General features: G+C 36.9%; 1 protein-coding gene across 4 annotated transcripts in view; it reads left to right on the top strand.

The window, feature by feature from the left end:
• CNTN3 (contactin 3) overlaps nt 1–14,671 on the top strand; it is a 330,204-nt gene that overhangs the window by 91,335 nt on the left and 224,198 nt on the right. For all 4 annotated transcript variants that reach the window (XM_087431353.1, XM_087431352.1, XM_087431354.1 and 1 more), the window contains exon 3: nt 12,498–12,624. In XM_087431353.1, coding sequence (XP_087287479.1) covers nt 12,498–12,624 — 127 coding nt within the window. The remainder of the gene's footprint in view (nt 1–12,497; nt 12,625–14,671) is intronic.

Below are 14,671 nucleotides of genomic sequence, written 5' to 3'. Positions count from 1 at the left end.
TTATTCCAAGTGCGTGAACATTATTTGCTCTTCCAATCCTACAAGCAGGGAGGGATAGTTAAGACTGCTATTGGCTGGACTTACTGTATCCAGGCAAATCTGGAATCCATGGCTGCCATTGTGACATTGATTGGTGTTGCCCATGGACGTGGGGCACTAGTAAGTTTCAACTGCTATTCAAAGAACATATGAATACTGGGGATAGTATTTCCCTGTTCTGCATTGTTCATGGTGGCATCACACATTCTTGTTCTAAGAACCTATGCAACATGAAGTGCAGTCTGATGTGCTACCCAGGGAATTTTAAAGGTAGATGGTAATTTGTGTGTGTTTTTATATTAGCCTTAAGATTTTGAAGCAGAGCTCCTGGATTTTTAGTTTCCAAATAAGCTGTTCATTACTAAATCTCATTTTATAGGATTTTAAATATCTTGCCTGACTTTTTGACTGTATGGGAAAACAGAGCTTTTTATTCTGATCCCACGAGTGTGTATGTGAGTGCGTGCGTGCACACATGCGAATGATATTTAAACTCGAAATATGGACAAAAATAGAGAAGTGGTCATATGCAGATCATAATTCTGTGGATAGTTAGGAGGTATTGGCTGTTGAACAGTGCACTGAATGGGTTTCTGAGTGACCATCTATCTTTTAGTTAAGGAATAATATTTACTGCAGCATATACAATGCCACAAATGCCTTTTTTTCTTTTTGCTTGGTTACACAGCAAAGCAAATTGAGAATACTCAGTGCTTTGGCCATTATTCCTATCATGAGAGAATATACAAAATGAACATTCGGTTAACAACAGTATATAAGAGAAGCGAATGCTTTTTTCTGCTTCATGGAGTTTTCAAAAGCTCTTTGCTGCTTGGTTTTGTGAGTTTCTAATTAATATGACTGGTAAGTAATTATTTAAAGACGGTAGAAAGTAAATACTTGTTGGAGAATTGTCTCTCAATGAGAACTGATGCGACGGGCATTATAAAAATTTCCTTTTTTTCTTTTTTTGAAGTTACCACCCTCCACAGATTAATAGGAACCTATTATCTTAGACGTAATACTTGCAATTATTTGCTCAAACCAGATAACTGAACACAGGTGCCAGTGTTCACAATTACCATGAAGATAAGGACAACTCCATCATATTTTTCATGCCATGTAGATATGGGGCTCTAATGAATGAAGTCATTTATTAGACTACCTTCTCATAAATTACTATTCCTCAGTCAGATGTAATTAACAGTTTGATGCAAGGGCTAAGCAAAAATATGCAATAATAATATCCAGTACTGTTTATTGCACTGCTGCTGCATCAAAAAATATTGCTTATCCTTGCATCACAATCCCTATAATATTGATGTTATTCCCATATAAAAATAGAGAACTCAGTTGCTCTGAGAGCTTAAATGACTTGCCCAAAGCCAGATGGTAGTATTAGGAGAAAAAAAATCATGTCTGTCTTGACACAAAGTCATTGTTCCTCCTAGTAGACGTGCTCCTTCCTAAAGCAGGGGTCAGCAAACTTTTTCATAAAGTATTCCAATAGTAAATATTTTTTGGCTTTGCAGGCCATATGGTCTCTGTCATAACTATTCATCTCTGCGATTGTAATGGGAAAGCAGCCATAGACAATACATAAACAAGTGAGCATGGCTGTGTTCCAATAAAACTTTATTTATGGACACTGAAATTTGAATTTCATATAATTTTCCTGTGTCTTGAAATATTATTCTTTTGATTCATGGTCATCCAAAAACAGATGGCAGTTGAATTTGGCCCATGGACCATAGTTTTCTGACCCCTGTTCTAAAGCAAAAATATAGGTCTTTTAAGATCATTTCTTATCAAGCACTTATGTTATCTTGTGCATGATATTTTGCAATATGCTGTGAGGGAATAAAACGGGACATAGGTTGAGGGAAAAGGAGGCAAGCTGCACACAAATTGCTAAAATACAGATGCTTTGGGAGAGGTATAATCCAAGGCACTAAGTCGAATTTCTGATAAAGCGGGATTAATTTTGCCTGGACAATCAGAAGAGACTTTGTGTCTTGAAGGATAGATGGGGAAAGCTGTCCAGGAAGGACAATGGCATAAGTCAAGTAAGATAATTTATTTGGTAAACGAAGTTATTTTTCAGGTACTTATAGGTGGATATCTTACTGGCAACCCTGGATGTCTTACTCCCTGTAGGGGTGCCTTCTAGGAAACCTGGCCACATGCTCTATCTTTATGACAGTGCCGAATTGAGGACTGCAATGGGAGAAAAAAGGCCTGGTATTGCTAGACCTTTGTTTTTTTTTAAATAAAAAGATCAAATTTCACTTTATGCCTAATACTTTGGCCCAGTAGCCGCCAGTGTGCAGCTCTGCACAACAACAATTTCCAAATATATGTGATGGGTCACATCATATACATTTCATATAATTAAAGAGTCTCAGATTTGCGAAAACGTGAAAAGACAGTCTAGCTCAGGTCCTATCTGAAAAGCAAACGTGCCTTTCTAAATAAAGTTCAGATTCTGAGATGAAGAGACAGAAATGTGGAAAGTATTCAGGCAGCCAGGAGGTGACTGATTCGAATCCTACCATTACATCCTAACTTTAGAAGATTTAGACTAAAGTAAGAATTGCTTGTTGGTTATGTGTTAACTAAATTCATGGTTCATACAAATGATTTGTCATGAATTTGTGGGTGTTTTGCAAAGAGATCCATTCCCTGGAACAGGAAAACCCGTGTAAATGTTGTCCTTTCTTGAAAGTAACTTGAAGCGCGGTAAACTTCCTTAGAGATGTGAGTAATGAAACAGCCCACCAAAAGCTCAACTTTTTCTTTTTAATGCCTAAGGCAGCTGTTACATTTAAACAAATGATTACAATCCAGAAATGGGGCTCCGCTTCAGCACTCAGAAGTTATACGAGATGACTAGTAGAGGGTTGTTGCTTTTGAAAGTGCTATTTATGTTTGGTTTTGGTGAAGCTACTTCTGTGGAGTACCTGTATTTTCAGTACTCAGAAAGGAGTGGATGAGGTGTAGTTGACCAAGATCCTGCAAACTGCCCAAATAGAAATATCCACCTAATGATAGTAGATGCCTGTAAGAACACAGTGGGGATATTTTTTTGAGAGTTATAGATGCAGTCATTCAGTTAGCTTCTACAAGTTCATATTTTCATAAAATTAGTTATTTTGTAGTTGGACGCACATATTCCAGTTGGAGACAGGATAATTGCTTAGGGTTATCCTGAGAATGGCCAAATTCTTTCTTTTGATCAACTATAACGTAAATTAAAACCATTTGCAATGAAGCATAAACCACACACACAAAAATTTCCATTCTAACATTAATTTACTAAGTTTTCTAATATATACAATATGATAGTAATGCTTAGGGGGTAGAAATGTTTGTTAAATATAGTCACTATCTTCCAAAAGTTTAAAGACTGGGGATGAAGGAGAGATGAGTGAACAAGTAAAGGTAATATATAATAGGATAGGGATATTGTGATGAATAAAATATACAAAAATTGTTCTAAGAGTTTAGAATGGGGAAAGATTATTACTAAGTGCTGATACTAAGGAAAGACTAATGAAAGAATTGAGAGCAAAGTTTCTTTCGACTTTGTACATGACTGTGGCTGTTCATACATACCACCAAGTGGTTCACCAGAATGGTTTTACCGAAAATATATAGAGAGCAGCCAATTTAACTCATCCTCACCAGCCCTGAGGATTACTTATTTGTGATCTGTGCCGATATTAAGGAAAGCAATACCGTTAAAATGAGTACCATTTTTTTATTCAGAGTGTTTTAATATTTACTTAGAATTAGGTGAATTAGATATGAAGTCTCTAGTACAGGGCCTGATAAGCAATGTCTATTTTCCCTTCATATGTTGACATTTGAGACTGTGCGTGCATTTATAACTAGGTATATATAACGAGGGATTTTGCTCCATATTATAGAACTAAGAAACAATGTTTATCAAAATAAAATATGTTTCCTTATTTGCCAAGGTTACAAGCAATGCCAGTATTCTTTGCTCTCCTCTCCAAGGGTGTAGCTGTTCATTGGATTTGGAAAAGGTCTTCTTGTCATTACTACATCTTGGGACCACAGACTCTTCCATTTGAAAGTGTTGGTTCTTTCCCTTCATTGTCAAGGTTGGTTTTATTCCTAAGTGAAGAAAATTAAAGAAATACCTTGCAATCATCACAAGCCTCCCCAAAAATAATAGTCTAGGACATTGGGGCAAGAGAGGCATGCTTCTAGACCAGGGATTATCAAATTAAGGAGGGGAACTCACTAATGGGTGATGATATTAATATAGTAGTTTATGTCTAGCAGTTAAAAAAATAGAATAAGATAAAGCAGATTGGATGGAATAGGGTAGACTAGAATAGAAAAAAATATTATTATCCAGCATGTATAAGGATTAATATTGTTTCAAGAAACTTTTTATCAGTTGTATATGAGTGTGTACACACATACACTGTGTCTACAATAAATCATGGTGAAAAGTAAATTTTTAATCTTGAGTCAAATGAAAAATAATTTGAGGGCCAGCCTGGTGGCGTAGTTCATACACTCTGCTTCGACGGCCTGGGGTTCGAGGGTTGGGATCCCAGGCACGGACTTACGCAGCGCTTATCAAGCCATGCTGTGGCAGGCATCCCACATATAAAGTAGGGGAAGATGGGCACGGATGTTAGCCCAGGGCCAATCATCCTCACCAGAAAGAGGAAGATTGGCAATGGATGTTAGCTCAGGGCTAATCTTCCTCACCAAAATAATAATAATAATAATTTGAGAAATTATTTAATTATTCAAATTCAGGCATCTCTGCAACACCCCCCACCCTCACCCCCATAGTTCCAGATACAGTTTTGGGAATGAGCATCCTCCGTCCTGCTTCCTTGGATCTCTATATCTACCCCACAACCCAGCTTAATCCCCCTCAGTGATCTAGAAACATAAAAGCAGGATCCTTGATTGCAAACAGAAGTGGGAAGAGGGAACTAAATGGTATTTTATATACTCAAACATTTACGAACATAAGGCTGGCTTCTGCTTACTAAGGTGTGGGCAGGAAAAGATTATGCCCTTTTCTACTTTATGAGATTACAGCTGCAAAAATACTACAACATGCAGTCACCAGCTAGTGTTACTTTTTTATAGCTTTTCCATTACAACCAATTTATAATAGGAATTCTTGTATAATTATTTTTCATGGAAACAATGGCCTTGAACTAGAGTTTGATAAGAAACATTCTTTCTAAAATACATGAAGGGAATCATGCCTGGGCACCAAAAAGCCTTGACTTTGGTAAAAAATAGAAACCACGAATATAATAATCTCTGTTAAAACCTTTAAGAGAAGTATGCTAAAGAAATGTTTTTAAATGAGTTGATTAATGAGGTGTTTTCAATTCAATGTGACTTGTGAGAACCTTGTGAATTTGCACATTTCACAGATGTTCAATGAAAGTTGGTATAATAGAAAATGGGGATGTAAGTGTTTTTTCTTTTCAAATAAATGAGCCATGGAGTGTGTAGTCCTTGGTGTATTGTACACATTGCACACTGCATCTAACAATAGCATGGTAACTTCTTTTTATCATGTGGAGTTGCTATTAAACCATCTAACAAGAAAAGTATAATTATGGGCTGAGAATTATCGAAAAATGTCAGGGAGGTTCAAAAGTACTAGAACTCATATTCATAACAAGACAATAACACAAATTTAAAGAAAGCCGTAAAATATTATGAAAACATTTTAATCTACAAAGACTTCAACCCATCTTCTCTAAGCTTTCCCCCACCAAATACATTATCTCCTGCAGTATTACTGTGAATTGGTTAACCATTTCATTCAATTGTAAAGAATATTTCAAAAATCAGAAATACAGCCATTGGATTAGAAGTGTCAAGATAAAATATTGGGCATCCTCAGAAGTACTTCCAAATTCTCTTCTTTTACTCAACTATAGTACAAATAGGTCATAACTTTCATCAAAATCTGTGATTAGTTTACTAAAGTAAAGTGCTAACGTTAAGATATTTAACATTAAACACAACCATTATGTCTATCCATGTGTATGGGTGTGGGCATTTTTGTGTTTTTTTAGGCACGTTGCAATGAAAGGAAAAATGCAGTTCTTGGTAAAACTTTGTCATGCTTTGAAAGGGTTCTGCCACTCCAGGGAGGAGCATTTTTTTCCTTGAACATTTATTTCTCACACCTGTAAAGCTTAAACAGTCCCTTTCAATCCTTATTCCCTAATTATTGAATACTGCTTCCCATGCAGTTTCTCTGTTTTTGTTTATGGACAACACATGAAATAAAAATTGAACAAATCATATAGTAAACTATTAATTTAGCAATTTAAAGGAATTTTATCACGTTATATAGGTGTCTCTTATGCTAACTATCACACTGCAGGTGTGTGCCACACCCCAGCACTTTTTCTTTAAACCTAATAGCTTGATGACGTTTCTAGATGTGGGAAATGGATAAATTAGTTATTCCTGGTAAGCATTTTATTTTCCTTTCTCATCTTAAGTAAGCTCTATTGCCTTTCTCATTTTTTCTAGCATGTTGGTTACAGTACATTCGCCTGCAGGTGACAAAAATGCAATGAGGTTTATTTTTCTAACACGTGATGTTTGGAGTTATGTATGTAACTCGTGAGACACTACCTCACGGTGTCTAGATGGCCACAGTAGCTCCCAGCATTCTTTCCTTCCTCACCTGACAGTTTCCATATCAAAAACGAAGAGCAGGAAGATCAGCGTTTTCTTCTTTTTTGTTTTTTTCAAAATCAGGGTAGAGACTCGTTCCTAGAAGCTTCTAGCACATTTCCCCTTACCTCTTGTTATGGGTTGTACTCAAAATTTGTGTGTTGATGTCCTAATCCCCAGGACCTCAGAATGTGACCTTATTTGGACATAGGGGCATTGCAGATGTAAGTCATTAAGATGAAGTCATTAGGGTGAGCCCTAATCCGTTATGACTGGTCTCCCTCTAAAAAGGGGAAATTTGGACCCAGAGACACACATAAAGGGAAGATGACATGGAGAGACACAGCGAGAAGATGGCCATCTACATGCCAAGGAGACAGGCCTGGAACAGCTCCTTACCTCACAACTCTCAGAAGAAACCAACTCTACCCACACCTTGATTTGAGACTTCCAGCCTCCAGAACTGTGAGACAATAATTTTCTGTTGATCAAACAACCCAGTGTGTGGTACTCTGTTGTGGCAGATCCAGCAAGCTAATACACCCCTTTTTGGCTGTTAGTGATCTCATAACTCAATCTCCCCTGTCTACCGTGTTTCCCAGTTAAGAACTATAAGGAGTTCTGGGGAGGTAATATATCTGGTGCTTTCAGTATCTCTGATGAAGGTTCTGAAGGCAAGGAAAAAGAGTGGGCAAGAACTGTTGAGTAGACAACTGGCAGTGTGTGCCACAGCTAGTCTTTCACATGCTGCACGTGTGTGGCATTCACATATTTGTTAAATAAATAAATTACCTTAAAATTGAATTTTTTATCCTCTCCTGACTTTGGAAGAATATAAATGGAATTTTATTTTAGTCATTCCTTGTTTTCTTTGGCATTTTCTAGCTTTTAACCACCAATGCCAAAAAAATGATGATGCCCCACTGCTACAAAATGTTTTCATCTTTAAATTTTTTCTTTTTTTCCTGTAGAATAGTAGAGCCTAGAGTACAGATCTCGACTTGTTGGTGGCATATTATTTTACTTTCTCTGGCACAGCTAGAGCTCATTGTGTTTGATTAGGATACCTTGTAAGAATATTGAAAACTCCTTCCTAGATCCACCTACTCTTAAATTCTGCCTTAAATAGCACTGCCCACCCTAGCTCCCTTTTTGGATTTACCCTCCTCATTTCAAAATATCCTCCTGTTTTGTGTCGTGTGGATATGATGTAAATCAGCAAGGGAAGATAGGATATGCTTTTCTTTTCTGTAGGAATTTCAGAGATAATATCCTAGTCTTTTAGGAATTTCATTTCTTTTTAGTAAAAGTAATACAGCTGCCTGGAATCTTTTGTCTATTTCTCTTTGTCAGTCTTCATAAAGATTGTATGGAGTATGACCGTTAGAATTGATTGGCCACAGTTTGATCTTTTACGTGACATTACCTTAGGAGCTCATAAAGCTTGTACTTACATTCAAAGGCAGTTATTCCTAGTAGCCTGTGGGTGTTTAGGGGAAAAAAAATAACACCTCAGTATTGGAGTTTTGGACTTATTAGTCCTGTTCGGAAATGTTATATGCCCTTTATTTTAGGTTGTAACCTTAAAATGGAGCTTTGGAGCCCAGGTAGCATATCAAAAAATGCCCCTGTCACAAAAAGTAAAATTTAGCATCAATCTAAATGTTACACTGAATCCATTTAGTTAGGCAAGAGGCCCCCTTTTGTTTTCAGCCAAGCTGCTTTTTGCTGTTTATGAATATTTGTGTGACTAGTCAAGGTTCTCTCCTTTTGAGGATCAAAATTCATTTTGAAGAAAATGTTGGATAATTTTTTTTAGACTAGCAAAGACTTCAGAATCTATTCCTTTTAAGTTTATATTGCTAGCAAGAGACTAGAACATTATACCTCAGCATCTCTCATCACCTATTTCATTTCGGTGAAGCAAGATTGAGTGGCCTTTGTCTCTTTCCTGAGTATGAAGCATGGACCGACCTGTCATGTTTGATTATTAATTTGTACTTACATTTTAAGAGTCACTGGAGGCTCCTGAATGGCAGCTGATGGTCTGAAAAGCATTTAGGAGCCCTAAATTTCAGAAATGGTGGATATGTGCCTCAGAGGCTGTTAACTCCAGTGTCATCAGGAAATGCTGAAGTTGAAAAAGCAAGCGGATGGTGAATTTTCACCTTCGACCATATTTAGGACAATGCGATTTAATGGAAAGGGAAACAAGCCAAGAATGTGAGCACTGGGGTCTGATCCCAGGTCTCTCATCAAAAAACTTGTGTTACTTGGGGCTGACCCTGTGGCCTAGTGGTTAAGTTTGATGCGCTCCACTTCGGTGGCCTGGGTTTGGCTCCTGGGCACAAACCTAAACCACTCGTCAGCGGTCATGCTGTGGCAGCGACCCACATACAAAATAGAGGAAGATTGGCACAGATGTTAGCTCAGGGCCGATCTTCCTCAGCAAAAAAAACAAAAACAAAAACAAATTTGTGTTACCGTGGTTGGATTATTTGACCTCTCTGTGCCTCATTTTTGCTGAGGAGGCCAAACAATGTACAAAGTGAGAACATAAGCTCGGGAGTGAAAATCTTAGCTTTATCAATCACTAGCTGTACAATAGTATCTGCCTTATATAGGGTTATGGTGAGAATTCCTTCCTTCATCTTAATCATTCATTCAACAGACAAATACTGATTATCTGCCACATTCTGGGAGTTGGGGATACAGCAATGAATTAGAAACAAATAAATAACAAACACGTATCTAATCGTGTATAGTGTTTATATATAGTGAGATACAGTGAGATGTGCTTTGATGTGTCTGTGACTGGTGGAAGTGAGGGGTGAGTAATGACTTAGATGGTGGGAGGGCTAGGCGCATTTAAGCTGAGCAGATGACGTTTATGCTGAAGTCTGAGTGACAAAAAGAAACCACCATGCAAGAATAATAAGGTGACAACAAGTTCAGCATGTCTAAGAAGCAAAGACAAGGATGGTGGCACAGCTGTACGTCAGAGAGTAGGGGATGGGGTCAAAGGCAGCCTGGGAGTAAGGAAAGCAAGGGATGTGAAGGGCTCAGTATGGTGCCTCGCACATAAATGTTAGCAAATTAGCTATTGTTTTCATTCTCTCAAAACGGTCTCCGAAAAGAAGTGCTTCTAGTTATTTAGCACCTTCGTCTAAAATTAATAGTGGTCCCTAGAGAAGAAATAGAGCATCATTTGGGGTTTGACTTTCATTAGATTATGATGGAATGGACATTTGGGTTTTCATTGTAGTCACTTGTAGGAGATTTTTAAAAACACCTATTTTTGTCTTTTTCATTGAAATCACCCCCTTCTTATCTTGACCTGATTTTCCTTCTGTCCATTTCCCTCCCCAACTTCTCTGTCATCTTCACATGTATACCATTATGTTAATACATTGCTTTCCAGCTCTACACATGTCAGAGGTTGTCAGAAAAATGATGCTATACCATTTCATAAATAAAATGTCACTCAAAATCAGAAGCTATTACACTAGAAAAATGCTATGAAAAATCCACCATATTTGTAAATATTTACAGACAGAAATATTTTCAACTTTGTAAGACAATAAATTCAAATTAATGAAACATACTATTGTTTTAATTTTATTGAGGAGGAAAAATGAATAAATGACAACATTGTTTCTTTTTGATTAAGGATGTTAGTAGCTATTTCAAAATCCATTTCTTCTGGAGGTGGTTCTTTTCCACAAAGAAAAAGTGAAGTCTTTTCTTGTGGTACTTTCTTCTTATAGATAAATAAAGACCAAGGGCAAAGGAGAATGGCAAGCTGCCTTCTTAGAGCCTGGTAGGCAGCAGTCAGGGTTAACTGGATGATGATGTTTCAGTGGAAAGGTGCCTGGAATTAGCCAGACTTCGAGGTTTGAGCACACAGTGTCCAGACTACCTGCATTTCTAACACCATTTGCAAGTTCTGGGTTTGATAATTTACTAGAAGGACTGACAGGAGTCACTGAAAGCTATTATACTCATGATTGTGGTTTATTATAGGGAAAGGATATCTACTAAAATCAGCCAAATGAAGAGACACATTGGGCAGAATCTGGAAAGGTCCCAAATGCTAAGCTTTTGTTGTCTTCAGGGTGTGTTACCCTCCTGGCTTTGATGTGTAACTATATGCAAGGAGTACTGCCAACCAGGGAAGCTCGCCAAGCCTCAGTGTCCAGAGTTTTTATTGAGGCTTTATTACCTAGTCATGATGGACTGATTGCGCACAAGGTTGAGCGCAATCTCCAAGTCAACTGATACCGTGTGACCCAAATCGCTCACCCTCAGTCACATGGTTTGGCTTTCTGATGTGGCGAGCTCCCATCCAAGACTATCAGTTGTGACCAGTCCCACCCTCAGATCCACATAGCCAGTCTCTGCCCTAAACAAAGACATTCTATCAGTATGACGTATATTACTACCACCCAGAAGCTGAGGGCAAAAACCAGACCAAGGGCAAGGCCAAATTCTTTGTGCAAAAGAGAAGAGGGTGTCACTGCATGGATTCTGGAGTCAGATGTTCTAGAGGGTGTACATTTTGAAATGCTACATGAACTTGCTCATGTCACCTTACCCTCCTAGACTCAGCACTTCTCCTGTATACGTTGGGAATAATTATGGTGATTATCTCACAGAGCTTTGTCAAGGTTAAAGAACAGTTATGGGCACATAGGATTCTCGTGGTAGCTTTAGCTGTTGTTTTCATCATTTCAGTGATTATTTTCAATACCATATTATTATTCTTGTTATGGTAAGTATTTTTATTAATGTTATTACTACTTGAAGTAGCCAAGATATAATAAGTTCATAGTTTCTGGGCCTTTTTCGGTGCTTTTCCATCTCCTTTTCTTTGTCTAACTATTCACGGATTCTCTTTGTCGCTTAGTTCATTTTTTCTCTGCCTCAGTAGGAACTCCTCTGCAGTTTTACTGAGAATTCCAAGAGTAAAGAGCTTTTTTTTTTCCCTGTATATTTGTTTGTTTTTAGAAATGTTCTGGCAATGGTTATACAACTGCAAGTAGCATAAGCATTTGGTGATGACATTATCTCATTCCTTTTTGAATTCATAGTACAAAGAGAGACATTTTTGGGTTTTTTTGTGTGTATGTGGAAATTCTCAGAGAATGTGCAAGCTCTCTTAACCGAAGTAAAAATGCTTTTTAAAGCACCGTTGTTTAGTGCTGTATCCTTCCCTTCAGTTTGCTAGAAATAAAATAGAAATCTCACCACATAGTAACTGTTTTTAGTTCAAAATCGCAAAATAACATTGCCAACCTTCAGGTTTGCATGGCTGGCAGATTTTATGAGAAAGATAATACTCAGGTATTCAACTGGTTTTGAATTCAACTTTAGTTCTGCAAGGGGGCTTATGACAGACTTCCCGTAATAGGTTATTCATGTATGAAAAGTCATCTAGTTTATGTTATAGAAAGTAAATACTAAGCCTTATTTGTGGTTTTAAGCAATCTTATTAATATGGAAATGCTCTTTATACTAACTTACATTCTCTGAGAAGTGTTACTAGCTGTTAAGAACAGTTTACCTGATGCTCATAAACAAGGTAGTGACTACAGAGCGTTCTGCTCTGTGGACAAGGGAAGCAATGCCTGCTTTTTCTTCCTTTTTTCTAAAGAGCAGATACTAGTTGCTTGTTTTCTTCAATTCTAGAATGCAGGGTTTACAATACCTTTTACTTATTATGATTATTTTTTGGATGTCTCCCACCCATATAGGTGAGCTTCTCTTACAAGGCCCCGTGTTTGTCAGAGAGCCCAGCAACAGCATTTTCCCTGTTGGCTCAGAGGATAAAAAAGTAACTTTAAATTGTGAAGCAAGAGGCAACCCTTCACCTCATTACAGGTACAGTGGAAAGTTTAAAAATCCAAATGAAGAAAAAACGATGAGGCAATTGTGAATTTTTTTTTGCTTCAATATAGTTATGCCAGCAATAAGATATAGTACATGACTGCTTCATGTATTATATTCAACAGATCTGATACATAAACATTTGGATTCATATCATATATATCGGCTTGATTATTCACTTTACAGTGAGATTTCTTGACTAAAGAAAAACGTCATAGAATCTCTTAAATAAGCAATGTTTTTTCATTGATTTATAATGCGATTTAATGTATAAACTTGGGTTTTAATGTATAAACATGTAGTCGTTGGGAACACATCCATTGTGGGGAAAAAATTAATTGTGTTCTAAAGATATTTAGAAATCATAGTTTTAAAAAAAGATATTTCAGCATCTGTTCCTCTTCATTTACCATTTTTACTGGGTGTGTATTTAAAGGTTCATTAAGTGTAGAAGAATAAAATACTTTCTGACTAAAGTCCTTTTAATTATTCTTGAAAAGAAAAACATATGTATTAGATTTTTTTCATGTAAAAGTATATATTTTTCAGATTATATGAATAATACTTGTTCACTGACAACCTTCAAACATCACGGAAATGTATAAAGACATAGAAAAAATCTAAACTCTCATCACCTGAAGAAGAAAATGTTACCATTTTGGGGATGATGGATTATTTGGATGGGATGGATATTTATCTTATTAAATAACAGAAGATTAACAGTTTTTACTCTTAGGTGTTTTAGGAGACTCACTGTAACAAGGAAATGAATTATTTATAAATAGCATATGCTATTTTCATATAAGTAGTTATGAGAAGGTGCTGGAGGCACCTTGAAAACATGTTCTTTTGCGTACTATGAGCATTTGTCTCGAAAACTGTTTACATTATTAGTTTGCTTAGCAAAACCTTTTCTATAACCTGCAGAGCAAGCAGACTTTAGCCTATATTAATAAAATTCTAAATCTTTGGAGTAGTAATGTAGATCTTATTGAACCTCTGTTGTTCTCTTAACCTATGTAAATAATAGAAGCCAACAGTCATTGTTAAATTGGGTCAGCACTGGGTTAGAAGGTAGACCTTTGTGTTTTTGCATCTGGAAGTAATCAAGGTCAATCTTTTTCAGCAATATTCAACAACATATTTTTTGAGCACCTGTGGTGTACTTGCAACAAAATAAACATGATTCCAGGTTACTGGTCAGAATTGGCAGAGAAGTTTTCTCTCTGCCTCTTCCTCTCCCTATAGAAATAAGAAAAATATAATATATGATTGAAAATATAAGAAACTGTATTTTATGAGCTAGTTCAGTTAGCCAGACTTAATCACATGCAATATCTGGAAATATTTTCTTCTTTTAGGGAAAGATGAGCAGATCAACTTAACAAGACATTATCCTGGAAATATTTGTTTCCTGCATTTTTATAGGACATTTTAATACTTTTTAAATGCATCTGTTTGTTTCTCCCTGAAATGGAGGATTATCCTTTTAGACATGACTGTAAATATGATAAAGAATCCATGTGAATGACTTATGTGTGGGCTGTGCTGTTGTCAGTAAAGTTGTATTTCCTGGCATTTATCTTATGAATAACTAATTTGACGATAAATGTGTTCAGCTGAAAAATTATCAAGATACAAGATTTAGTCATACTAAAGTGTATTTCTTTTTTTTTTTTTTTAATTTAGTGGCTTTATTTTTATTTATTTATTTATTTATTTTTTTGCTAGGAAGGTCGGCCCTGAGCCAACATCTGCCAGTCCTCCTCTTTTTGCTGAGGAAGACTGGCCCTGGGCTAACATCCGTGCCCATCTTCCTCCACTTTATATGAGACGCTGCCACAGCATGGCTTGCCCAGTGGTGCGTTGGGTGCGCATCCAGGATACGAACCGGCGAACCCTGGGCCGCTGCAGCGGAGCACGTGAACTTAACCGCTTGCGCCACTGGGCCAGCCCCTAAAGTGTATTTCTAAATGAATTGATTAATTATGTTTGTAAAGTTTTACCAAATAGCAAGAAATATCGAGGTTAGAAATCCAGA

The sequence above is a fragment of the Ceratotherium simum genome, chromosome 5 (genome assembly GCF_057802395.1).
Source record: "Ceratotherium simum simum isolate JZ-2026a chromosome 5, ASM5780239v1, whole genome shotgun sequence".
Taxonomy (NCBI): Eukaryota; Metazoa; Chordata; class Mammalia; order Perissodactyla; family Rhinocerotidae; genus Ceratotherium; species Ceratotherium simum.
The sequence above is the reverse complement of the archived record's forward strand: the minus strand, read 5'-3'. Positions and strand labels throughout refer to the sequence as shown.